Source organism: Bactrocera dorsalis, chromosome 3, assembly GCF_023373825.1.
Source record: "Bactrocera dorsalis isolate Fly_Bdor chromosome 3, ASM2337382v1, whole genome shotgun sequence".
NCBI lineage: Eukaryota > Metazoa > Arthropoda > Insecta > Diptera > Tephritidae > Bactrocera > Bactrocera dorsalis.
The window spans coordinates 78,008,691-78,033,786 of record NC_064305.1 but is presented as its reverse complement, the minus strand read 5'-3'; the positions used below and the strand labels follow the sequence as shown (position 1 = coordinate 78,033,786).

The 25,096-nt window shown below is 33.9% G+C and overlaps 2 protein-coding genes across 14 annotated transcripts in view; one reads left to right on the top strand and one right to left on the bottom strand.

The window, feature by feature from the left end:
• Window positions 1–25,096, top strand: part of LOC105229172 (probable beta-hexosaminidase fdl) — a 45,754-nt gene that overhangs the window by 6,732 nt on the left and 13,926 nt on the right. The gene's annotated exons all lie outside the window — the stretch shown is intronic.
• On the bottom strand, window positions 6,124–23,685 carry LOC109579762 (transcription factor kayak). Of its 11 annotated transcripts, none has more exons than XM_049453060.1 (4): window positions 23,578–23,685; window positions 17,670–18,194; window positions 14,442–14,589; window positions 6,124–7,883 (listed from the first exon to the last, which is right to left on the bottom strand). In XM_049453060.1, the coding sequence occupies exons 2-4, from the start codon at window positions 18,161–18,163 to the stop codon at window positions 6,282–6,284; spliced, it is 2,244 nt and encodes a 747-aa protein (XP_049309017.1). In that variant the 5' UTR covers window positions 18,164–18,194; window positions 23,578–23,685; the 3' UTR covers window positions 6,124–6,281. The 11 variants fall into 11 exon arrangements, with proteins under 11 accessions (XP_049309017.1, XP_049309011.1, XP_049309014.1 ...); XM_049453054.1 differs by having other exon boundaries at window positions 17,670–18,315; window positions 23,518–23,656; XM_049453057.1 differs by having other exon boundaries at window positions 23,518–23,655.

Sequence of the window (25,096 nt, the reverse complement as noted above, 5' to 3'; positions counted from 1 at the left end):
ACGAAAATAGCAATATTATATTTAGAAAAATTATTTTAATTAACAAAACCAACCAACAAAAAAAGTGAATTAGTTGATAAAATTGAATTTTTACTTTAAAAAACTGAAAATATAAATTTTTTGAATTAAGAAAAACAATAAAAAATAATAAGAAATAAAAATAAAAATAATAATATCCTAAAATAAATTAATTAATAATTTGAAAATAAATTGTACTATAATTTTAAATTATGACGCAATAATAATTTATTTAGTAATAGTATAATTTTTAATTAAAAAAAAAATTAAAGTAATTTTGCAGGTTGTAAAAATTTTTTTTATTATTTTTTTTTTTTTGAAAAATCCTCTTTTAAACATATTCTTGAAAAGTTAAACTTTGAAAATAAAAAAAATGATTTTTTACAATAGCCCCCAAATAAATCTTTTAATTTTATTTGGCAACCCCACCAATAACTTGACTTGTCTGAACAATGATTGCAAAGATGATATTTAACGATTTTAGGTTTAAGCTTATATTTCTTGATGTCCCATATATACATATACATATGTATGTTTTGCTTATGAGCTGCTATATAAAGGTAGGTAAAAAATGCATACACATATGTACAGTACTTCATATATGTACTTATGCATGTATGTATGTATATGTATGTCAAATGACCCACCATGCATATTTCATTAAGCCGCATTATGCAGATTGCAGCAAGATATCGTATGCACCGCGTCTGCCACAACGCCACAGCCCCATTGTTTTTACTGTTATTTTTGCTTTTGGTGCACCCATTGGGTTGTACGCGTGGTATGAGTGATTGGCTGTGTCATTGCGCCGAAATTACACACGAGTGAGCTGCAGGTTATGTATACGCCATGGCGTACCTTTCCACAGCCACTCAAACAGCAAAAAAAAAAACATAATAATCGTAATAAAATAAAAGCAAATACAATGAAAATCCGCTTGAGCGTCTGCGCGCTGACAAGCATGTTGCATGCATTAACCGCTATAATGCTAACGGCACTACATATTTGTATGTTGGCTGCATTGTATGCCACATTATGCATTGGCTTATTATCCTTGAAAGGATAACTAAAATTGCTGGCATGTGCATTGTGTTCAATTTTTTTTTCCGCTTTTCTTTTTGTCACATTTGTCGTGTGCGCGGCAGCAGCTGCACCTTATCACGTACCTAGGTGGATAGGGGGATAGCTTTATATGCTTGTGTGTGAGTGCGCTTGCACTTGATGGCATGCAATCATGCGCGCACGGCCTACATTTCAAGGTTGCAGCACCTGTGTCGGCCAGCGTCGCTGCAACGTCGATTTAATTGTCTGCAAACAACAACAACACCCGCTAAGCTAAGTCCGTCCGTCCTCTCGGCTTGGCTGTGCTCACTGTTTGCCGGCGTCGCCTGCACTTGGCACACTTACCCGCTCGTATGTTATGATTTTCTTTGCATGCGGCCAAATCAGATTCATTAGAAACTGGACAATATGTGTTGGCACAGAAAAGTCATGTGACCCTCGTGTATTCGCCTTCCATGTGTTTGAGTGTGGGTGTGTGTCACGCTCGCTAATACTGTGCCTTGTGCTCTGTACACTCGTGTTTATATTTTTCAGATTTGCTGCCATTAACCACTAGACAGCGCCCAACGTCTCGCAGAAATATGCAAATGAATATGCAGATGGCATGCAAATGAAGCGAATTAGATTTGTGGTCTCTTTTACAGCACTACAAATGTAAATATACACATCATGGTCGCTTTATGTCGGACAACGCATAAACACGCAAGGGGCTGCTTCGCACGCCTTGGCCAACTTAACATGTTATAATTCGAATACAGGGTGTTCTAATGTGGTTGTAAAATCTTTTTCTGAAATTTTATTAAGTTTTTTTTTTTTGGAAAGTGTATAAAATTAATTTGCTAATGTTTAAATGGTTTCGTGACCCTGGAATCTAAACCAGAACAATTTGTTTAAGGAATTATATCCACCTGTGAAAATTCGATACTTTTGTATATATGTATAAGGTTGTCAAATGTCCCTTCCGCTTTTTTGTTCTTTATTCAATGCTTTATAAAAAGTGTTACCGTACAGTTATAGTTCAAATATGCGCCGTTTCGTCCGATAATCTGTTTCCATCGTGATGAGATTTTCATAATATCCCCCTCGTAGAAGCTCCTCTCCTTATTTTCGAAGAACTCGGACAGCCACTTTTCACAAGCCTCTTTTGAGTACAACTTTACACCAACAAGGGCGTTTGCCATGGACAGGAACAGGTGGTAATCACTTGACGCTATGTCCGGGCTATATGGTGTATGCGATAAAACCTCCCATCCGAGCTACCGTAGCTTCTGACGAGCCATCAACGAAGTGTGTGGACCAGGTGTTGTCCTGGTTGAACACTACACCCTTCCTGTTGGCCAACTCTAGATGCTTCTAGTTGATCGCCAGCTTCAAGTGATCCAGTTGTTCGCAGTAGATGGCAGAATTAAGCGTCTGGCCATATAGGAGCAGCTCATAGTGGAATATTCGTTTCCAATCCCACTAAACACACAGCAAAACCTTCCTGGCTGTCAATTCCGGCTTGGGCACTGTTTGGGACGATTCACCGACCTTCGACCACGACTGTTTTCGCTTGATATTGTCGTATGTGATCCATTTTTCGTCGCCAGTCACCATCCGCTCCAAAAATGGGTCGAGTTCGTTCCGTTTCAGCAGCATATCGCAGGCGTTGATTCGGTCCAGAAGGTTTTTTTGCGTCAAATCATGCGGCACCCAAACATCAAGTTTTTTTTTGTGTTTCCAGCCTTCTGCAGATGGCTTAAAATGGTTTGGTGACTAACTCCCATCTTCTGGGCGATGTCACGAGATGCCACATGCCGGTCTAACTCGATGTTTTCCATGATTTGAACGGTATTCGTCGTCAAAGGTCTTCCTCCGGCTGGCTTATCCATGGTGTCGTTTTCACCCGCTCTGAATCGTCGAAACCATTCCTCCGCAGTGATAGAGTACCATCCCTCAAAACACCATTAATCTCACGGAACGTTTCTCTAGCCGATTTGCCTTTAACGAAGGAAAACTTTAAAATAGCGCGAATTTCGGCGTTAGTGAACTCCATGTTTACGCGTCTATAAGTGTTGAACGCAATATCCAAACTAATCATACATATATTGCCAGTTACGGGCTCTGTAGCGCTTTATACATAGCCGTGAAATTGAAGAGACAAAAATGCGGAAGGGAGATTTTCCAACTTAATATATACAAGTATAATTACTCAGAAGGTTTTGACATAAGAGCGCTCCTTGTGGTGTTTACAGTAACTTAAAATATTCATCTCGGCCAAAAAATGGAATTAAATCGCGAATATTTTTGCGCTATTATTTTATACAACTTTCGACTTAATCCATGTCAACAGTGCTTCCATTAACTTAGTTCAATTTTTGACGTTGAATGATGATCCAGGACACCGCAAGCGGATTTCGTGAAGGTTGTCAAAATCGGTGTTGGGGAAACTATTCTTGCTGTGCACGAACTAATAATGCAAGATCGTAATGTGACATATTGTGAGATTTGGGACAGCTATCGGTACGTCGATTGTACGATTTTCACGTCTAGAGAATATATCAATTAAGTTCATTCCCGCGAAAGCTATAAACGCAGATTATTTATCCTCTGTACAAGATGCTTTCCAAAGTAACCAAGAATCCCCCTGGTGGCGCCATCTATATGTTGACTGGTGTGTTAGAATTATTGATTGTTCAGTGAAAATTTATCCACTTAATAACCAAACACACCCTCACCATAATCGCAACTTTTGTTTGCTAGACAGTTTAGCTCAGCTGCATCACCCTGTATCTCCGTATGTGTACACTTACAATTACTCGACGAGTGTCCCTCTCAGTCGATGCCACCCACTGTGCCGCTCAGTGTGGCTCCTGCCACGCAAAGCCGACCAACAACAACCAACACGTGCTACATCGTCACACACATATGTATGTATGTATATGTTCATGTGAATTTTACATTAGAGTGGGTCAATAACACCATCGCGATATTTTTTTATTCATATTGTCGAATTTCTGGCTGCAATACAACACCGAATACCAAACTCAAGATGTTTCCCTTCAACAGTTATTAAAATTTCCGATCTTTAGTGTTTTCAAAAATTACCGTTATTACTGTCGAATTTTCTGCTTAAATACAACATCACATATGTACATATTTAAGTCGATGTAAGTATATTCCCATTTGTTTACTCAATATCATTAGTTGACAGTCTTCATATGCCGGCGCTAATCCTCAACACACGCTACACTTAACAAATAAACGCTTGTGCGGCGCTGCACACGGGAATAAATACATCAAAAGCAAACGGTAATTATGGGTTGCACTTTTCCATTTTAAAAAGTGTGGCAGATAGCGGCATTATCGATTGACTGCCATTCAAGCTTGGTGCCATTAAGCAAAATCGATATGACATACTGAAGTATGTACATACATATGTATGTTCACACATATATGGTTGAATATATATGTATATAGACCAGTTACGCTGAGTCTCAGTATTTCTATAATTATGCATCGACACCCTGATTACTCATTCAAAAGTTTTCCTAAATTTTGTATCTACTTATATAATCTCGATGGCGATCAATTGAGATTTTCAATATATTTGGAGCTCAGGCTTCTCAAAATATCATTCTTTTAGCAATTGTAATAAACTGGAGACCTCTACGATATAAAAACAATCGATACTCGTATTTTGATAGTTTATCGATTAGCTGTCGTGCATCGATATTTCGATTATCGCTATCTTTAATATTCAGCTATAGCTAATTACTATATTATATTTAAAAATTTATCGTTTTCATGTACCTGTTATCGTTTATAGATTCTTGTAACTGTCTAAATGTGCTCTTTATCGACTTCGATCATTTATTATCGATTTTTTATACTTCGTATCGGTTCTTTGTGCCTCTTTTGGTAATTATATCAAGACAATTTGTTTTCAGTAAAATTTATCGATTAATTGGCATGTATCGATATTTCATTTATCGATATCTAATATGCAGCTATAGTTTTTATATGTTATTATTAAAAATTTATCGGTGAAATTTAACGATTTGAGCTGCATGTTATCGATTATATGTAGATTCTTGATAATGATTGTGTTGTTATCGAATTTTTATAATGGGTACGTGATGTATGTGCCTCTTTCGATAAATATATTGATAATAATTTTAGCAGTACAGAGTATTGATTAATTAGCATATATCGCTATCTCTAATATTCAGCTATTGTTTTTTATATATTATAATTAACAATTCATCGGTGCAAGTTAACGATTTAAGCTGCCTGTTATCGATTATAGATTCTTGACAAATCGATCCCAATTTTAGCAGTACAAATTATCGTTTCTACATATTCGTTATGGGCTTTAGATACTTGTGCAGATTGCATTAACTTTTCCGAACTTATGCTTACACTTGTTCAATTTTGCTTATCACGATTTGAATATTGGTTATCGATTAGTCTAAGTTCTAATTTATCGTTTTCAGGTACTCACTTTAGAAGCTCGGATTGCTTGCAGTGATTGTATGTGCTCTTTGTTTAATCGATTTCAAATATTCGTCGAATTTAGATAATTTGTATCGATTGCATTTAAAAAATCATTACTATGACCCTTTCGGCAAAAAGTAACGAGCATATTTTTATCGAAAAATTTATCTATCTTAGATACTATGCGGTTTAAATAGTTGCTGTAGACTTACACAACACACTTTATGGATTTAGGGTAACTCATTGAGTCTAAATACTATTTATCGATTGTTTTAAAATTTATCGATAAAATATATCGATTTATAGAGCTCATTATCGGTTTTAGATATTTTATACCAATTGCAAGTACTCTTTATTGCCTTAAAATATGAAAATTTATCGATAATATTATCGATATGTAGCACTAGTTATCGATTTTAGATAGTTTATACCAATAGCATGTACTCTCTATTGCTTTCGAATACTTGCTCTGGATTTTAGACAAAAACATTTTGACCCGAATTGCTCAGTATTGGCCTTAAATTGAATATTTTAAATAAAAATTATCGATTTTTTTGGTTGCAGATAATTTCTTTCTTTATTTTTACGATATTTTTCTTGTTAAATATGTACTGTGTATTCAATAAATCGTATGCACTTTTAGTGACTATAAAATATATTTTGACTTTTTCTCAATTAAAACTAATAAAGCACATCTGTCTTTTCATTAAGCAGCGTCAGTACGTTCACACATAGCCACTAGATTCCAGCTTTGCGACTGCTTCATAGGTAGGTAACCCGGTCTGATCGATGATCTTACTCATGTCGACCCTGATGATGCCACTATTGGCATTTAGAACATCCAAAGTATTATCCTCGGGTGAATTAGGCAACGAAACATCACCCGAAACGACCTTTGTGGCTGCCTCGGTGTCAGGATTTGACGCGCTCCTGGCGTTGGTTGAAGCAACAGCTTCAGAATTCGCATTTTCGGTCAACTCCATGCACTGAGCTGCGACCAGGCTCTCATTCTCGGCCACTGCCTGGTCATTTGCATTTTGATCGATCGTTTCTGTGGGATTTTCAACAGGTGTTTCGTTGCGCAACTCATTAGGTTGTGCATTTGGGTTGTTAGCGCCATTAATTCGTACGATGCTGCTTTTGTTATTGTTGCCATTGCTATCGCTATCAATAATTACAGTGGTTGGGGATTCCAAAATATTGACGACGCACGCACATTTATCGAACCGTTCATGGCCCAACGTATCTGCTCCACTTGCGGCCGTTCGGCGTTCACATCCGCTCCTGCCGTCCTTCAAAACCACATCGTCTAACGCAGTTAGCTGCTGACAGCTGTCACCTAACCTCAAATCCCGGCACACGCTTGCTTCACCCTCAGTTTCATTGTCATTAGCAGCTGCTGCCGCCACCGCACGCCCTGCTGTCGCTGCCGCTGTTGATGTTGAAGTGGTTGTGGGCACGTCCAATCCACTCTCCACTGACAGTGTGAGTGCATCATCGACGTCGTAACGAAATTTGCCGCAAAGTGGGCAACCGCGACGATAATAAGTGCTTTGATGTGCGAGGTAACGACGTGCGCCCGACTTTGCTGAGAATTTCGCGGGCAACGTCAATGGCAGCGGCAATGATTTGCGCGCCAGCAACATGGGCGATATATGACTGCGGCTGTTGTTGTTGTTGTTACTGCCATTGCTGCTGCCGGCTGCATTGGCCGCTGCCAGACTGGCGGCACCGCATGGCGAGGATGTGGCATGTGAGGCGCGCACCGCCACTGCAGCCGCGGCAGCGTTCCACATATTCTCGACCTCGGCGCGCTGCAGCGAGCAGCATGATTGTGCGTTCAGCGCTTTCTTCATGTTGAAAAAGGCCGCACTGTTACTGTTGCTGTTATATCTATTAGCCGACGCCGTGGGCTTGCCGCAAGCGAAGAAATTGCTGCAGCTATTGCCGCCAATGCTGTTGCCGCTGATGCTGATGTTGCAGCTGCTGCTCAAATTGCCGTTGCTGTCGTTGTTCAGCGTGTCCATGGCCATGTTGCTGGTTGCGGCCGATGCGGATATGGTCGGTGTTGGCATGTCGTTGACGGTGAGCGTGGAGCGATAGCCGGGCGGCGGCGAACTGTGCTGTAAATGCATTTGCTGTTGTTGATGTTGCTGCTGTTGTTGTTGTAGGCGGCATTGTTGTTGGTAGAGTTGGTGTTGCAGCAATTGTTGCTCTTGCATGGCCACCACGGCATCGTACGAAGGTGGCGGTTCGTGATGCAACGTTGCCAAGGTGGTGAAACCGTCGCTGGATTCACCCAAAAATAGCCCGGAGGTTTCGTAGCTCTGTAAAGAAACAAAAAGAAAGTAATATAGTTAAGTTATCTTAGTTTAAGGCATATATAGCTCGCATCGATTTTCCTAAACCGGTTTTACCCAAAAGCAAGTTATTTAAGTTCGAGGCATATGTATCTCCCTAGCATAGATTTTCCTAAACTGGTTTTACAACTGCTTTCATTTTGACCTAAAAACAACTAGTCTTTTACAGACTAGTTCGTAACCAGTTAAAAAGGATTAAGTTATTTAGGGTTATGGCATATATATCTCGCATAGATTTTTATAAACTAGTTATAGAACTCCTTTCATTTTGACCCAAATGCAACCAGTCTGTTGAAGACTAGTTCTTAACCAGTTAAAATGATACGCATTCTTTTGGAATTAAATTAATATTTGGCTCTAAAAATAATACAGCTTGCAACTCTGAAGAAATTGTTCAGATCGGACTACAATAACATATAGCTGCCATACAAACTGATCGAACAAAAGCAAGTTCTTGTATGGAAAACTTTTTCATTTGAAGAGATATCAACAAAAAATTTGTCATGGATAATTGTAAAAGGCAACGCTACAATCTCCGAACATAAAGTTCAGATCTGACCACTATAGGATATAGCTGCTATACAAACCGACCTATCAAAATAAAGTCCTTGTAAGGAAAACTTTTTTATTTCATGAGATATCTTTTCGAAATTTGGCTCTGATTACTGTTTTAACCCATACTACAATCTCTGAAGAAGTTTTTCAGATCGGACTACAATTGTACCATGGTGCCATATAAACTGATCGAATAAAATCAAGTGTTGGTATGGAAAACTTTTTTATTTGACAATAAATCTTAACGATAAAGATTTTTTCTACACTTATGTATATGCTATAAGAAGTACACCAAGTGTATTACTGCTTCCGTGCAGCCGAAGTTGTAGCTTTTTCTTGTTACTACACACTTACTGAGCAAACGAAAAGTGTGGAAGCACACAGTAAATTATTTGATTTCATGAAAAATAGATAAATATTGTCTTCGCACGATTATGTGTGTTATTATTTGACAAACACAAACCTAACTCGACGCCTTCATTGGTTGTGAACGGGTAAATATTACTAGCAGTGTGCTGGGTTGGTAAATATTCAAAAGGTACTTACACTTAATTGAAGCGGTGTCTAACGTTGTTGTTTATTTTGCCATATTTTCAAATTATTTTTACTTATTGATGCGACATGTGTAAATTTAAATAACGGTATGACTTTTAACAGGAAAATTATGTTGCTGATTTAATAAATATAAGTACATACTTAATATAAAAAAAAATGGAAAATGAAATAAATTTAAATAGAAATAGTCAATGTATTTAATTATTATTTTTTAATATGTGGCTTTTATATACATTTCTTTTATTATTTATATGACTTATCAATAAATCATATATTTCTGCAGTTTATTTTATTACCATATTTAATGCCAATTGTAATATTTATCATAAATTAGCCAATCTACTAGTATGCTATTAATCATGCCTGAGTAACCTAAATACCCGAAAGTATGGAATACCTCGTTAAATTATCACATAATCTCAGAAGTATGACCATCAATCAACAAAATAATTATACCTACAAAGAAATAAATTATTATTTTACTTGTATACACTTTTTTATACACACACATACATATGTATATACATAACTAAACATGTATGACTAAAAAACATGTATTTACATACATCATATGCAAAACTAAGGTGTAAGTTCTTATAAGAAATCGTTGCAAATTTCGTTACTGTTGTTGTTGTTATAGCGGCAAAAATCTACGGAGTCCTTGGCCGGCTAAAAATCCGGGTCCGTTCCGGCGCAACGGTTGTGGGAATGGACAATTTTGTTTGAATAAGCAAATTTCGTTACTCATACGCCCTGGTATCCTATAACTACTGGCTAAGGAATATTGGTTATTTATTTCCTAGTTGCTCTTCCAACTACTTGAAGCAATCAACATTTCCTTATATTGACATATTTACTCACATACAGCAACTGTAAATATTTTTTGTTGCATAAAAGTAGATTGTATGATTTTTCTTCGGTTGAACTGAGCTGAAAACAGGTATGGCATGGAAATTATGATATTTAAAACTTTAGTATACTAGTTGTTCTAATGTTCAAATCGTCACCTTAAACTCAAAATAACGTAATATCACTTTTCATAAGCTTACAGGCGAAATAAAATTTGAGTTTTGGCTATAAAGTGGTTATGTGTTGGTTATCATATTGGTTATAAAATGGTTAGTTATTGGTTATGCCTGAGAGCAGAAGCTGAAAATTTTATGCTGCATGTGTAAATGTAGTATATTGTAGTGAATCGTAAGCAATAAAAACCCAATATTGATTTTTTTGATGATACGTTGGTAATATTTCTATGAAAGTTTTAACAAATTTTCAATAAGCAAGTTTCTAAGGCTTTTAGACTAGAGCTGAAGCATTAAAAAATAGTAAAAAGTAGAAAATTTAGCGAAGCGAATATAGGAAAGAGTAAATGAAAAATAATTTACAGCCGATAGATCACTATAATTTGCGTGAAAAATTCAAATTAGCAAGCATTTTTTTATTGAAATTAAATAAAGTATATGGTGTATACCATATACATACAATATGTAAGTTTTCTCAGAAAATGCAAAAAAGACACCACTAAACGATTGAAAGATGCCACTTCTCGACTACATATCGCCCGCATATTAGTTTTTTTCTTTAAACTTTTACCATACTCGCTTCCTTTTTCAATGGATTTCCTTCTACTATCATTTTTGTTTATTTTTTTTTGGTTTAAAAAATTATTGCGCCTCTTTTATTTCGGTTATAGAAGTTATTACAGTGTCTCTTTTATATGAAACTCCACAAATTTCAGCATTTCAATTAATTACTCAAACTCACCACTTACTAATAATTTCCCCACTCAGTTCTACTTTAATCAATAAGGATATATAGTCCTACCTTAATCGATTTCAATTTAGTGTTGACATATGGAACTTACAATTTATATGAATGCATGTGCGTAACTGTAGTTGTCGTGCGCTAAGTAAACAACAAAAAAGCAAGTGTCCTATATTACACTTTACTTGCTTGTCCCATTAATTTACTGATTTAATGATGGCAAATGTCCGATTTAACCCAAAAACTTATCACAGCAACTGGTGTTGACATGACGCCGCCTTTAAAGGCAAAGTCAAAGGCAAAGGCAAACAGAAATGTCGCATAAAACTTAATTATGTTTACTTAGCAGATATGTACTATCAATAAAGTCGAAGAAAGACAGCTCAACTTGCAAGAAAAGCGCTTGATTTAATGTGGTGTGGTTTGTAAAGAACCACTATTTCGACGAATTTCGCTGACCAAAGTGAAACGGTAAAAAATAGTGACACGTTAGTACGGCGGACCGTAGTAAAGTCACATTAAGGAAAGTATATACGCCTGTGTGGATTGGTGTGGCGTGGAAAATGTTATTTGTTATGATTCACTGTAATTAGTTGTTGTTAGTTGCGATCGCCTATACTTTTCTTGGCACTAATTATCACTGCATTAAATTTCCTATTACTTTCTTTAAATATAATTACAATTAGCTGCAGACATGGTCTAAAAAGTAGAGTAAACTATATAAAATATTTATGGCGAGTTGCCACTAATTACCTGCCGGACATTATCTTCTAATCCACGCGCCTAATTTTGTAAGTGACCAGTGTCCTGTCAAATCCTATACTTAAGTTTCTGCATATGAAGTGAGTATTGATTACATATTTTTTGATGGCGGATGACTATTATTAAGCAGCACACACTCGTGGAGCGGATGTATGAACATTTGTTTTGGGGTTCAGCTGGCTAGTTGCAGCCTAACTACGATAATAGTTTGATAAGTCAGTGAAGCACTCAAACAAAAATAATATTTTTGAGATTTTTGCACGACCTTCTTAAATATGTTTTTCTCGAAACTGTGTTTTTGAAGTCGATTGGAACGATTTCTCGAGAACTACTCAACCGGTCTTCCTAAAATTTTACGCAGATCTACAATTCTTGAAAACTTGGAATCTTGAAAAATGTCGCAAAGTTTTCACTGAAATTTTAATTTTTTTTGTAAAAATGTCTGCCAAAAATCCAATTTTCAATTTTTTTCCTTCGTCGAAGTTCTAAGATAAGGTTTTAAAAGCACGTATTTTTCACTTTAGATGATCCTTTAAGGAGTTATCCTACCAACGCTGACGCATCTTTTTCCGAAGGGTCACCGGAAATGGCGTCGCAATGACAGAGTTTAAAATATTTCTTTCCAAAAATTTAATTTGTTAATATGTTTACAACAATAAAATATTCGAATTTATTTTTTTTTATGATAAAAAAAAAAACGTTTGAAAAAAGGCTACTTTTACATGAGACTCCCATGTAACCCATTAAGTAACTTCTTAACCAAAAAAATAATCATTTAAAGCCCTCTAAATGATTATTTGTGATTCCCTATTGGATACTCATGGTATTTACCGTTAGTACGTTAGTGATTAACTTATGTCATTAAATCGGAAATAAAATGACTTATCCAACTGTCACTGCCTTCGTAACAACTATTGTCAACTATTTTAGGAAACACCTTTTCCTTTCCACTGAGCACTAGCCCAACAAATTACTTAAGTGCCTCACTTACACACACATCAATGTTCATTATTTTGATATCCCAAATTCGAATATTGATTACTTTAGCTTTGAGCTATAAAAATAAACTATTTAGTTGCCTTCTTATGAAATATGTGGCCACAAAACAAAAATATGCACATACGCAAAGGATCGATAATATTTTCACTTTTATGTATATATACGAGTATATAAAGCATATGATTTACTTAATAAATAATTACTATTCGGTATACTGCTTTCTTGCATCGATATACATACTTCATGATAAAACCAATGTGGGTGTCCTGTCACAGTACAATCGCAAGTGGCAATTCGCAAGAAGCCTATTGAGTTCTGCGCTCTCAGCGAAATTTCAATTCTTCTAGTTGAAAAGGGTTTTCATCAGTTATTTTCTAATTGACATTCTCATGATAAGTTTAAAAATATTACTGGATACCAGTTGCCGAACTGCTTTCGGGAAATTTGCAGTACAGGGTGAAATATTATGGATTTGACGCCATCCAGGTAAACTTGCGAATCGGAATAAATCGTCTAAGCATATTGGTGATCGATCCGTGGCGTTTTGTAGATTTGTCACTTCAAAATTAGAAATGGCAATTTTCTTCTGACTCTAGATAGTTCGCTAGAAGTCTAGTGTGTTCCTGGTTCTCAGCAAAGTTCTTTGATTGTAGGAGTTTCTTTTTTGGGATGCCATTTGTTCAAGTACTTTCTTAGAAGATGAGATAAACTCGTCTTAATCCTGGTTAAAACACTTTGGAACTGACACTGGCCATCCAGGGGAACTAAGCACTGTACTACCGCCTAAGCATATTTGCGATCGGTACAAGGCACTGTGGCGTTGCTTGAGATCGAACTTCAGGAGTTACCTGACATCACAATGAGTATGTTTTTTGGTTCTTAAAGTATGAGCCGCTTCTCAGGTATCTATTATGTGACCTATACTTTTCTCAAAAATCTGCTTTATGACCTATACTTTCCTCGAAAAGCTAGTTGAGTATTTTGTTCAAGAATTATTGTACTGTTTTTTAATTGAAAATTTTGATATAAAATATGCTTATTTAGACATATGGCTTTCAAGAAGAAATAAAACGCATATAATGATCAGGAGTTGCTCTAGCCGAAAGACCTCATTTTCGCCCACTCTTTGTAACAATTGGGGTCGTATGTAAGCAATAACGCGTCGAATATTCTCTTCCAACACGTTAATCGTTAATTTTTTAAGAAATATGAACCAATGATTCCCTTTGCCCATAGGTTATACCAAATAGTGAGTGAGTTTTCGTTTTCATCTCGTTTTCGCGCTAGATGGTCGTTCGACTTCAAGTGGAACGAGTTGGATTTAGTGAGCCCGCAAACCAATATCCTTCCAAAAAAACTTTTCTATAAGGTCTATGGGCACAGCTCATTGAAATTTGTTGTGCACCATGATTCATTCGGCTTTTCTACGATATTTTAAATAACAGTTTCGGTACGAAAAGTAACGAAGACTAGAGTGTAGGTAATGATAATACTGAAACTCAATTTAAGCAGAGCTGCTAATAAAACAATACGCTTTGGTTCAAACTAATCATAGATTTCTAAATAGTTTCTCCGGGTTCCAATTTTTTTTTAATTTTTGTGAAATTTTCCAGCTTATTTAATTTAGGGATAACCTTTTTACTTACTTATTAGTTTCTATAAAATCAGATCATTTAAGCTATTAAGCCTTAAGTCGACCTAATTTGCTTTGACCGGAACTAGGAACGCCACCAGGTGCTTCAAACTGACAGCACGCACCTCTAACCACTAAACCAACACAGCTGCTAATGATTACAAAAGGTTAAACTATCTATTACACACTGCAAACTCCCCTAATACCCAATTAAAAAAAGCACTGCCCCTCATTAAAGCGTTTAAGTGGCAACTTACCTGCTCCACACTATATATTTCCATGTTGGGATCGCTTTCCAGCCACTGGTGTTGTTGGCGATATGCCGCTTCGGTGCGCTTCTTTATGTTGCGATGGCAACAATAACAAACAACGCATAAAATGGTGGTAACCACTGACAGCATGGCGCTGCAAGAAAAGGTCAAATACAAACAAATAAATATAAGAAAATGGCGAAAAATGGGGAAAATTGGAGAAGCAGACGAGCGCTACATTAATATTAAAGCAAGAAATACAGTTGTTTCGTTTATTTTGGGTTAAAGCTGTTAATCTAACGAATATGCAAGTAGTGACGTCATAGACTTGATGTGACGTGAAGTGATGGATTTTTTTGCTGGAAGAAATTTTTGATATCCACGAGGGTTTCGTTTGCTATAAATAACCACAACGTGGGTGTCGGAAAAAGAGCAAATTTATACTCGCATTTGAAATGGTTTCTGGATTAACGTTTTATAATATTTATTGTTTCAAACTTATGCACTTCTTTTGTTTCTCATAAATATTATAAACGTAAAATCAATAGAGTGGCCAACGTGAAAGCGGCGCGCGTGTTCGCGTGACTTCTGCTTCACTTTGGGTCAATCGCATTTAACATGCAACTCATTTAGGTATATGTACATATATAGTATATGTAATTATATACGTAACGCATGTATCTTTCCAATTTCGGTAAATAAAGTTATTGAATATTTAGGACAATTACATTTATATTTATGGTCCAAACGAACAGTCATTAGTCGGTCATTACTCTTGAGTATGGGCATAAGGTGGAGAAATGCCTGAGTTGTAACAGTTGCAAGTTATCAATTTCAGTAAAAATTGCATTAATTGTACTTTGGTATAAAGATATTGGCTACATTTTTCATTTCAAACGAAATTATACCAAAAATTAATGTGATTGCTTTGTTAAAATGACAGTTACGTTTGCTTGGTAGACACGTGATGCATTTGTACAAGTATAAGTGTATGTACTATATGTGCGCTCATGTAATTTAATATAATTGAAACGGGCAGATATTGCTATTGTCCCAATATCCTTATTGGTTTAGCGGACTATTATTGTGGTCATAAAATTCTGCAATTTACAGCAAAATTTACTAAATTGAACATAACATACTGACAGACTTGTAAATGTGTATGCAAACGCAGACAATATTTCGTATTTGCTCTTAAAATAACATGTTTCGATAATATTGGTAGTCGAAAAAGTCTTTTCGCATTTTTTTGTTTGAATGAAGCTTAAAATCTTACCTTTCCAACACTATGAAAAAATTAATAGTACTGGAGATACACGACTGCAACGCTATCTACTGGCAAAATACGAAAATACTTTTTCGACTACCCAATATATTGGTTATATCTGACAGCGTAAGCAATAAAAAACTCAATTCCAAAAGCACGATTTCCGGGAATTTAAAAAACACGGCATCAAGTATTTTAAAATTTTAAAGTAGCCATAGAAACGAAAAAATCGCATATGCGGGAAATGGTATGCTAATCATTCTGTATAAGTGCGCATAAGAGGCTATGGGTCTAAAACTGATTTTGAGTCAGCGACTTTTAAGGCAAAGTTTTTTAGGGATCATAAAAATGTGCTCGGCAGTTTTAGAGATATTCGAATGAAATTTAATAGATGTGTGCATTTTAATTTTGATCAATAAGAAAATATAGCAATAATTTTATCGAAAAACTGTATCGATATCGATACGACATACTATCGCAAACAAAATATTTTATCGAAAAAATATAATTAAAACGTTGTTATCGCAAAAATTTATCGAAAAACAATATATTTGATTGAACAAATAATTAAATGTTGTTATCACACAAAAAATGTATGGAAAAAAATATTTTATCGAAAAAAATAATTATTTTATCGCAAGAAAATTATCGAAAATCAACTTATTTGATAAAAAAAAAATAATTAAAATGTAGGTATAAAAAAATTATCAAAAAAAAAATGTATTAAAATGTTGTTAACGCAAAAAAGTTATGTAAAAATAAAATGCATATTTCAACGAAAAAAATTAATTCAATATTTATCGCAATATTTTATCGGAAACAAAATATTTTATCGAAAGGAAAAATAATTAAAATGTTATCGCAAAAGAAGGTATCGAAAAAAATTTATTAAAATAAATATTTTTATTTTTCATGTAAAATTTATTAAAATAAATATTTTTTTTTTTCAAAATTTTTTTTCGATAACAAAAATAATTATTTTAATAAATTTTTTCGATAAAATGTTTTGTGTGCGAAAAAAAAAATTTAAAAAATTTCTTAAAATATTATTGCATACAAAAATTTATGGAAAAATATTCGGGAAAAATATTTTATCGCAACAAAATATTTTATTGAAAAAAAATTATTAAAATGTTGACTTAAAAATTATCAAAAAAATGTATATAAATTTCAAAATAGCGGTAAGCGGTAAATAAGTTTAAATTTGAAAAATCGAGCAGGTGTGATTGAAAAAAATTTCATATTCTAATTGTTAGCCACTAATCGCTCGTTTAGAAAATTTATTCATTAATTATGGTTGTCAAAATTTTGATGTCAAAAATGACGAGATGTCATTGAAGCAAATAAATAAATTTTAAAATTCTTATTAAAACGTACAAAACTAATAATTAGCTTCATTAAAAAATAATAAATACATATAAAAAAAATTGTATAATGCTGCAGTTTATTAAAACAATAAAAAATACTTAATCCTGCGTCTGCCAAGAAAAATATTTTCGATTATTTTCGATAACTTTCTGAACAAAATAAATTTTTTTATTTTTTATAAATTTTTTTTAGTGCCCCTGTTTCACATTTCAAATCCAAAATTATTTTATAAAACTTTATTTACTTTCAGAAAACAAAAAAAAAATAACAGTTAAAAAAATTGTCAGAAAACAGAAAATCAAATGTACGAAAAATTGAAAATTATGTACATAAATTATTTAAAAATTTAAAATATTTTATGGAAACAAATAATTTAAAATAATAAAAATTAAAATTTTTTTTTATTTAAATTGGCATATTTCGAAAATTATCGAATGAGCGCTTAAGTGACGGTTAATATAATGATTTGTTAAAATAACATACTTCGGCTGGGCTAGTGTAGCATTCTTTGTTTGCAATCACGTTTGTGCAGCCTTATGTATGTATGTGTATACATATGTGTGTGCCTGATTAATAACTGTGCATTTGCACTAACTCACCCGCATAACAGTAAATTGGCATTTCCATTAATTGTATGCGGATACGACTGATGGCCACTGCCGATATTGCCGCCGCTGCTAATGCCACCTGGACTGTGGCCGAAGAGACCGCTCACGCCGAAACTGGCGCGTATCGTTTGCAATCCGTTGCCGCCGTCCGCGTATGTGTTAATTACACTAGTGTATGTCTCATTGCTGTCATCGCTGCTATTGCCGGCGGCGCTATCATCGGTGTAACTAACATCGTCGATAATTTGATGCTTATTATTGTGTTTGTTGTTAACAATTGTTGTAGTTGTTTCTGCTGCTGTTTGTGTTTGCTTAAAGTCAACATTTGTTGTTGCTGTGCTGTCTTTTGCACTTTTCAGCTGTACATTTGTTGTTGCACTTGCTGTTGTTGTGGTTGTCAGATTAACCACATTTGAAGTGTTGTTGTGCTTATTGTGCATGAGCGATAACGGTGCAATTACTGCTAAACGTCTTAAGGACATCATCGAGACTCTTTGTTATTGGCTCTACGCCGCACTAGACAATCAGAAAAATTGTTTTGCAAGAAGTGATTATATTTTTCTGACGTAAATCGGCTGAATTTGCGCGTTTTGTTTACGTTTGCTTTTAGTTGAGTTGTTAGGTAGTTATGAATTGCCTATGGTAGTTCAAGCACAGTAAATAACTTAAGCAACCACTTTAATGATAGTTGTATTTCTATATAATTTTTCGCATAATATAACCTAAAACTTGAAAACAAAACGCTAACTTCGATTGCATCGAAACTATAATACCCTTAACACCCTTAACAGTTGGATTTTTATGACTTAACGGGCAATAAAAAGATGATTATCTTAATTTTGTTCGATCACTTGTATGGTAGCTATATGCTATATTGGTCGGATCTGAACAATTCCTTCAGTAATTGTAAGGCTGCCTTGGAGAATAATTTGTGCCAAATTTCGTAAAGATGATTTGTCAATTAAAAATGTTTTCCATACAAGGACATAATTTTGGTCGATCATTTGAGTGGCAGCTATATGCTATAGTGATCGGATATTGATATATTCAGACAAATAAGCAACTCCTTTTGAAGAAGCGGACATATGCAAAATTTCAAATCAATATCTCAAAAACTGAGGAAATATTTTGAGCAGAGATTAGAAGCAGATAGGAAACGTGTCGAAAGACAGTCTGACGGACTTGGATAAATCGATTCAGCCCATCACGCAGATCATTTTTATATTCCTTACAAACTATTCGACATTTCTATCGGTGGTTGCAAACTTCATGGCAGACTTAATATAACCTGTTCGGAGTAAAAAGAACTTTCATTTTAAATTCTTATTTTTCCAATATTTCCGGCACAGTTTTGGATTTGGATTTTATATAATTGAAAGGTTGTCTGTAGAGGGAATTTGTTCATTATTATTCCTGTAATAACTCTACAGACAGAATGGTTTCTTTTAAGTCTAAAGTCTACAATTTCAATAGATAAGTGTAGTTTATAATATCTAAGCTCAAAATTTAAGTTATTGTTAATCTATGATAGCTAAAATAACGTCTCCACGACTGTCACTTTAACGTAACATATCTGGATTTAGATCAGGCAAAGAACTATAGACACGGCAGAAATTCTACAAATATGTTTGAAGAATTTTTTACGTTGCTACAAAAATGAATCTTTAACTGATTATATGTATGTAATGAGCATTTGTTTTTCGAAGCTTCGTTCGTTTTTATTGTCGTGAGTATTAATTAATGTTACTCATACGACTCGTTGGTCACTTTATTATATTTCTGTAAGGGTTTCTCACTTCTAAGTATGCATTCGTAGGTACATATCGTCACCTAAAATGCAAAATAACGTAACATCACTTTTTATAAGCTTACAGGCGAAGGAAAAACGATATAATGGAACCACTCTTATTGAACGAAACTTTGAGTTTTGGTTATAAAATGGTTATATATTAGTTATATATTGGTGATGCTTGAAATTTTATGTAGTGAATCGTAAGCAATAAAAAGTGAATTTAGATTTTTTTGATGATAAGTTTCTTCTTTCTTCGTTTAAGTATGACAACAAATTAGATGGATAGGTCATATGGTCTTTGAGAAACCGTGCTCACTGCAACCCGACTTTTTCAGGAACATTATTTTGCGATAATAGCATTTAAAGTTTTGGCACGAGCACCCAAGCTCATGTGAGGAGAGCGCTGTTGATAGCTGTAACTTTGGCTCTAATGCTCAGATCTTTACGAATTTTGGAAGAATTAATCTCAAGAGTATAAATGTGGAGAAAACGCAATAAAAAATACAACTATATACTCTTATAACACTTAAGCTATCGAACTTTGCAGTTGATCCTCTATATAAAATTTTACCATGCGCCTGTTTGTAGGCAATGTTTTTTCTTCTCTTCATTGTCAAACAAAAATAAATATTGTAGAAGCATACATTTATGATGACTTTGAATGAAATTGTGAAGGTCTAAAGGATTACTGCTTATTTGCTCTAGTATTCGATATTTCACTTGTGTAAATCATTAAAATAAATTGAAAAATAAATAAACAAATATGAAAATTATATAATAATTTTTTTTGCGTTTTTTAGGTATGTAGTGCGAATAAAATATAATTCCGAGTTAAATTCGGTTTTCAAGGTAACAAGAAAATCCTTTTAAGTAAAAAAAAATTAAAATTATTAATTTGCTTTTTTTAGTTTAAGTTGTGCGAATAAAAAGTGCTAAATTGTTTGAAAAAACATTTTCAAAAATAGTAACTTGCGGTTTTTAGGTCTTGTGCGAATATAATTCTGAGTTAAATTTGATTTTCAAGGCAAAAAATAATAGTCTTAAATTATTTGAAATAAAAAAATATAAAAATTTGAAAAAATAATAATTTTCGGTTTTTTTTGGGTTATGTTGTACGAGTATAGTATAATTCCTAGTTAATGTCGATTTTCAATGCCCACAAAAAGTGTTTAATTATTCGAAATAAAAAAATATTAAAATTTTAAAAAATATTTTCGTTTTTTAGGTTATGTTATGCGAATGTTATACTATAATTCCGAGATTTTCAGTGCACAAAAAAATTCTTCTAAACTAAAAAAATTAATTTTACCTTCTAACAAGGATTGAAAATCGATTTTGAGGACAAAAAATAATGAAAATAAAAAATTCTGCAAAAATAATCTTTTATAATATTTAAAACGATTTTGCACACGCTTCACTTTTAGTATTCATTCAAAATTACATAACATTTTATATTTGAAAAATTTTCTAACAGTTTTTGTTTACAATTAAAGAATTAAAGTCTCGTAGATAATTGAATTTGATTTTCTTATAAATATTATTAAAAAGCCTTTTATATAATCAAAGCAAATTCCTTACATGCCACAAATCCTTTCACTGAATTATTACAAAACCCTTTTAGGTAATTAAACCACACACACAAAAGTCAGATTCATCGATTAGTTCACCGATTCACCATCTAACAGTACACACTCACGATTATTAGTTGCAATTTAATTGAAAGAAATCATTTATTTCTTTATTTCATTTATTTATTTTTTTCTTTTATCAAAATTATTATTCCTTCTTTTGACGTTGTTTAGCGCTGACTTCAACTGTGATTACAGATTACAATGTTAATTGAAAATCACTTGCTTTGCTCACTGACAGTTATATTGCATTAAATGCTTTTCAAATAACGATTTTCTTCCTGCGATTTTGCTTCGGTCGTCCATCACGACTACGCAGCTCGCTCACATCTACCGAACTAGTCGGACAGGATAAAGAGTACGTGCTAGCGAGTCTAGTCTAGTCTAGCACGATTGCCAGTTACGAAACTAATACCAACGCAATGAAGGTGTGCATACATATGTGTGTGTTTGTATTCGTAAGGCTCCTGCCACCTGCATTGCGTTCGTGCTTCATTTACACTCCTACTTTCCCACTTGGCGTTTGTGTGACGCTTTCGCTGTTCTAAATAACGGTCCAATATTACAAATAATACTATGCATCGGTTAATTGCACAATTTAACGCTTAGTTTGTAAAGTGATGTCTTTTTTGTATGGTAACTTTTTGTTGTACCTTTGGGGTCTACTTATGGCATTTGATATCGTGTTAAAGTAATCTATTTAGGGAAGAACAAAAATGAGTAGTTATTAATATTTAATGCAGGACTCGACGTCAGAATGCCCTAATTAAATTTTTAATAAGTTGAGTTTGAGTTAAATATGTCGTGTTTAACTTATGAATAGACGATATATATTAGTAGTTTTCCAAATTTAACTTTTTTAAATTGAATTTAAATTTATGCCGTCACTTTCTTTATTTGTATGCACTTAAAAATGCTACTCATGCTTGAAATTATTTTATTTTTTTTTATAAATTGTACCGATGAACTTCATCGGAAGAACGGTATGCCGCAGAGGGGACCCAATTGGCCTCATAAAGGCGTAGATGCAACGTCAAACATTTTTTAGATTTTTTGAATGACAGCAATTGGTTTTCCATATTTAAAAATAAATCCGTTTTAGGTTAATTTTTTTAACATATGAATATTTTATTCAAAGTCTCGGTGGAGTACGGCTAGACTATACTATATGTCATGTGTCATAATTCTTACAAAAATACCCATATCTTCCACTATTTTGATAACCTGCTGTTGTTTTACCTTCATTGTGAAACTTTTTCAACTTTGTCCTAATTGTAGGCAACGTTTTTCTACGATTTGACTACACTAAACGTCACGTGTCATAATTTTTTCCAAAAATACCCATATCTTTCGCTAATTTGATAACCAGCTGTTTTTCTGCGTTGTTTGTGAAACTTTTTCAGTTTCATCCTAAATGTATGCGACTTTTTTTTAAAGTATGGCAGAATTAAAATAAAAGTAATATAAATTTACAAAGATACAATTAGGCGCTTTTTTGAAAACCTCAGCGAAATGCGGTCAGACGAAATGTCATGAGTCATCTTCCAAAAATATGTATATCGTCCGCTAATTTGATAACCAGCTGTTCTTCTAACTTGATTATGCAATTTTTTCAACTTCATCCTAAATGTAGGCAACGTTTTTTTGCAAAGTTTGGTCCGAACTAAAACAAAAGTATACATAAATTTAAAAAGTTCTTATTTTTATAGCGGCAATTATTTAATAAATTATAAAAAACCAAAACATTGCATACAATTAGGCGCTTTGCCGAAAACCAATTTCTAAGCAATGGCGGTTTGCAATTACGCAAGAAATCAAATTATTTTTGCCTAGTAATAATTCAGCTTGGTTTAAATTTACTAAATTATTTATTATGCTATTAAAATTTATTCTAAAAAAATTGCCTACAATCAGGCGCATGCTTGAATAGCATGCAAAGCCCTTCAATTTATAAAATTTTCACCGCCATTTTACTAATAATCAACATATTGCAATGACTGAAGCGCAAATTTGTCTGTAAATAAGAGTTAAAAAAATTCAAAAAGAACTTGGGAGAAGATGGTTTCTAAGAAAACTTGTTTTGAGCAATAGATTTTTAAAAAAATTGTAGTAATATAAAAATTTAGTTTTTTGTTCCTTGAATTTTTGTGTGTTATAGTCTTGAAATGTGTTTGTATTTTTTTTTAATCTGGTTTTGCAAGTTTTTTACTTGTTTTTAATTTTTTTATTAATTTTTTTAATTTTTTTTTAAATTTTTTTTTTTAATTTTTTTATAATTTTTTTTTTAATATTTTTATATATTTTTTGCAATTTCTCTCTTTATAATTTTTAATTTCTCTTTAACATACATTTTCTTTTTTAATTCCGTTACAATTAAAAAAATTGTTTACACATCCCGTAAAATCAATTTGCCACCAACTTTGTGAATCACCCAAAAATTTTTCTCACTGTAACCTTAAGCGTTCGCATTAACACGCACAGTCATAACAAAGAGTTCACTCGCACGAACATCGAAGCCTATCGAAATCAATTCGTACAACTTGACACTTGGCCGCCATTTGTTCGACTGAAAACTGCCGACCGCCAACAATATTATTGCGAACGATCCACGCTTTTCGATACTGAAAAGACAAAAACATTCCTTCAGCGCATACTAGAGACCCCAACATACACTCACACACACACACGCACACATTCCGTCATATAAGTTTGCAAATATGCTCTACTAACACGACTACATTGAAAATATATGCACACAACATAAATGCATAGGGCGCCCATTTCCGGCCGCCACCCAACGACCTTCCCATCGGCAATCGGCTCATTCGCAAAGGACACGCAACTCTTGCAGATAACAATCGGCTACTACGTACACTTAACTGTATCGAATCGAATCACTCTCACCGCCGCTTGCGGCTTTTACAAACTGCTGTGTCGGCTTTTGCTTGCTGTTGTTGTTGTTGTTGTTGTTGCCGCATAACAGTAGCATATTTTAGTGTAGGTTCGGAAGTACCGTAACAGCAGACAGATTATTTGCTAGTACGAATTGGGCTAACAAAAGAGAAACACGCTAAGCTGCTCTCTTTTGTTGGCACACAAAGCGACTGTTAAAGAGTTTCGTCAAGCACAATTTGCCATTGTTTTTCCTCATAAATTTAACTACTTGATAAGCTATTTTGTTTTCATGTTTGTGACATGTGCACAAACAAACTATATTATGCATATATTTGGCCATAAGATTTCTGTCAGAAATTTGGTTCACTTGAAATATAAACAAGGACATTTCGTGTCCTTAACGGTAATAAAAATGTTTTAAATGCTATTTGTTCTCTAGTAAATATTTAAGGTGATGCATCGGAGTAATGAAATCCTTATAAAAATATTTAGTAAAATTCTTCAATTTTCGCTCAGTTAAAGAAGAATTAATTCCGAGGGCCTACGCTACAAAAGCTCATAATAATGAGGCTAATTTAAAGTATTTATGTTTTATTATTATGTTTTTCCGCAAATAGCCTTTTAATTTCCAATAAAAATCAATTTCCTGCATAGAACATAATTTATCGTAAATCTCAGCAGGTTTTATGTTCAGTTGCTCCATTCTTTTAAGGGGTTACTGCTGTGGGCAAAAAATAGTAAGACTTTTTAATTTAAATTTCGCGCAAAAAGCCATTCGTCGAAATATGTTTTTTTTTCTACATAGGTTGGTATGACTATCAGTGATATCTGTGCCAAGTGTCACATCAAAATTATCATTAGATTTATGTATATGCTTGTCTTTCTGAAGTACATAAGTGCATTTGACGATTTTTACGATCATTTCATTAATTATGGAACAAAGAAGTTCCATTAAACTTTTTGTGCGGAATCAAATTTCTAATGCCGAAAAGCTCAGAATGTTGGATGAGGCCTTCGGTGATAATTGTTTGTCGCGAAAAAGTGTCTTTGATTGGAAAAAATTATTCAACGAGGGTCGAGAACGTGTTCAAAACAAGCCTCGT

What these genes read in the sequence shown, in the direction of transcription:
- LOC109579762 (XM_049453060.1), bottom strand. Translation starts at nt 18,163, where the DNA reads ATGATGTCCTTAAGACGTTTAGCAGTAATTGCACCGTTATCGCTCATG. An exon ending in GCCAATTTACTGTTATGCGG is followed by an intron (nt 14,590 to 17,669) that starts GTGAGTTAGTGC and finishes CTTTTCTTGCAG; the next exon opens with CGCCATGCTGTCAGTGGTTA. An exon ending in AAATATATAGTGTGGAGCAG is followed by an intron (nt 7,884 to 14,441) that starts GTAAGTTGCCAC and finishes GTTTCTTTACAG; the next exon opens with AGCTACGAAACCTCCGGGCT.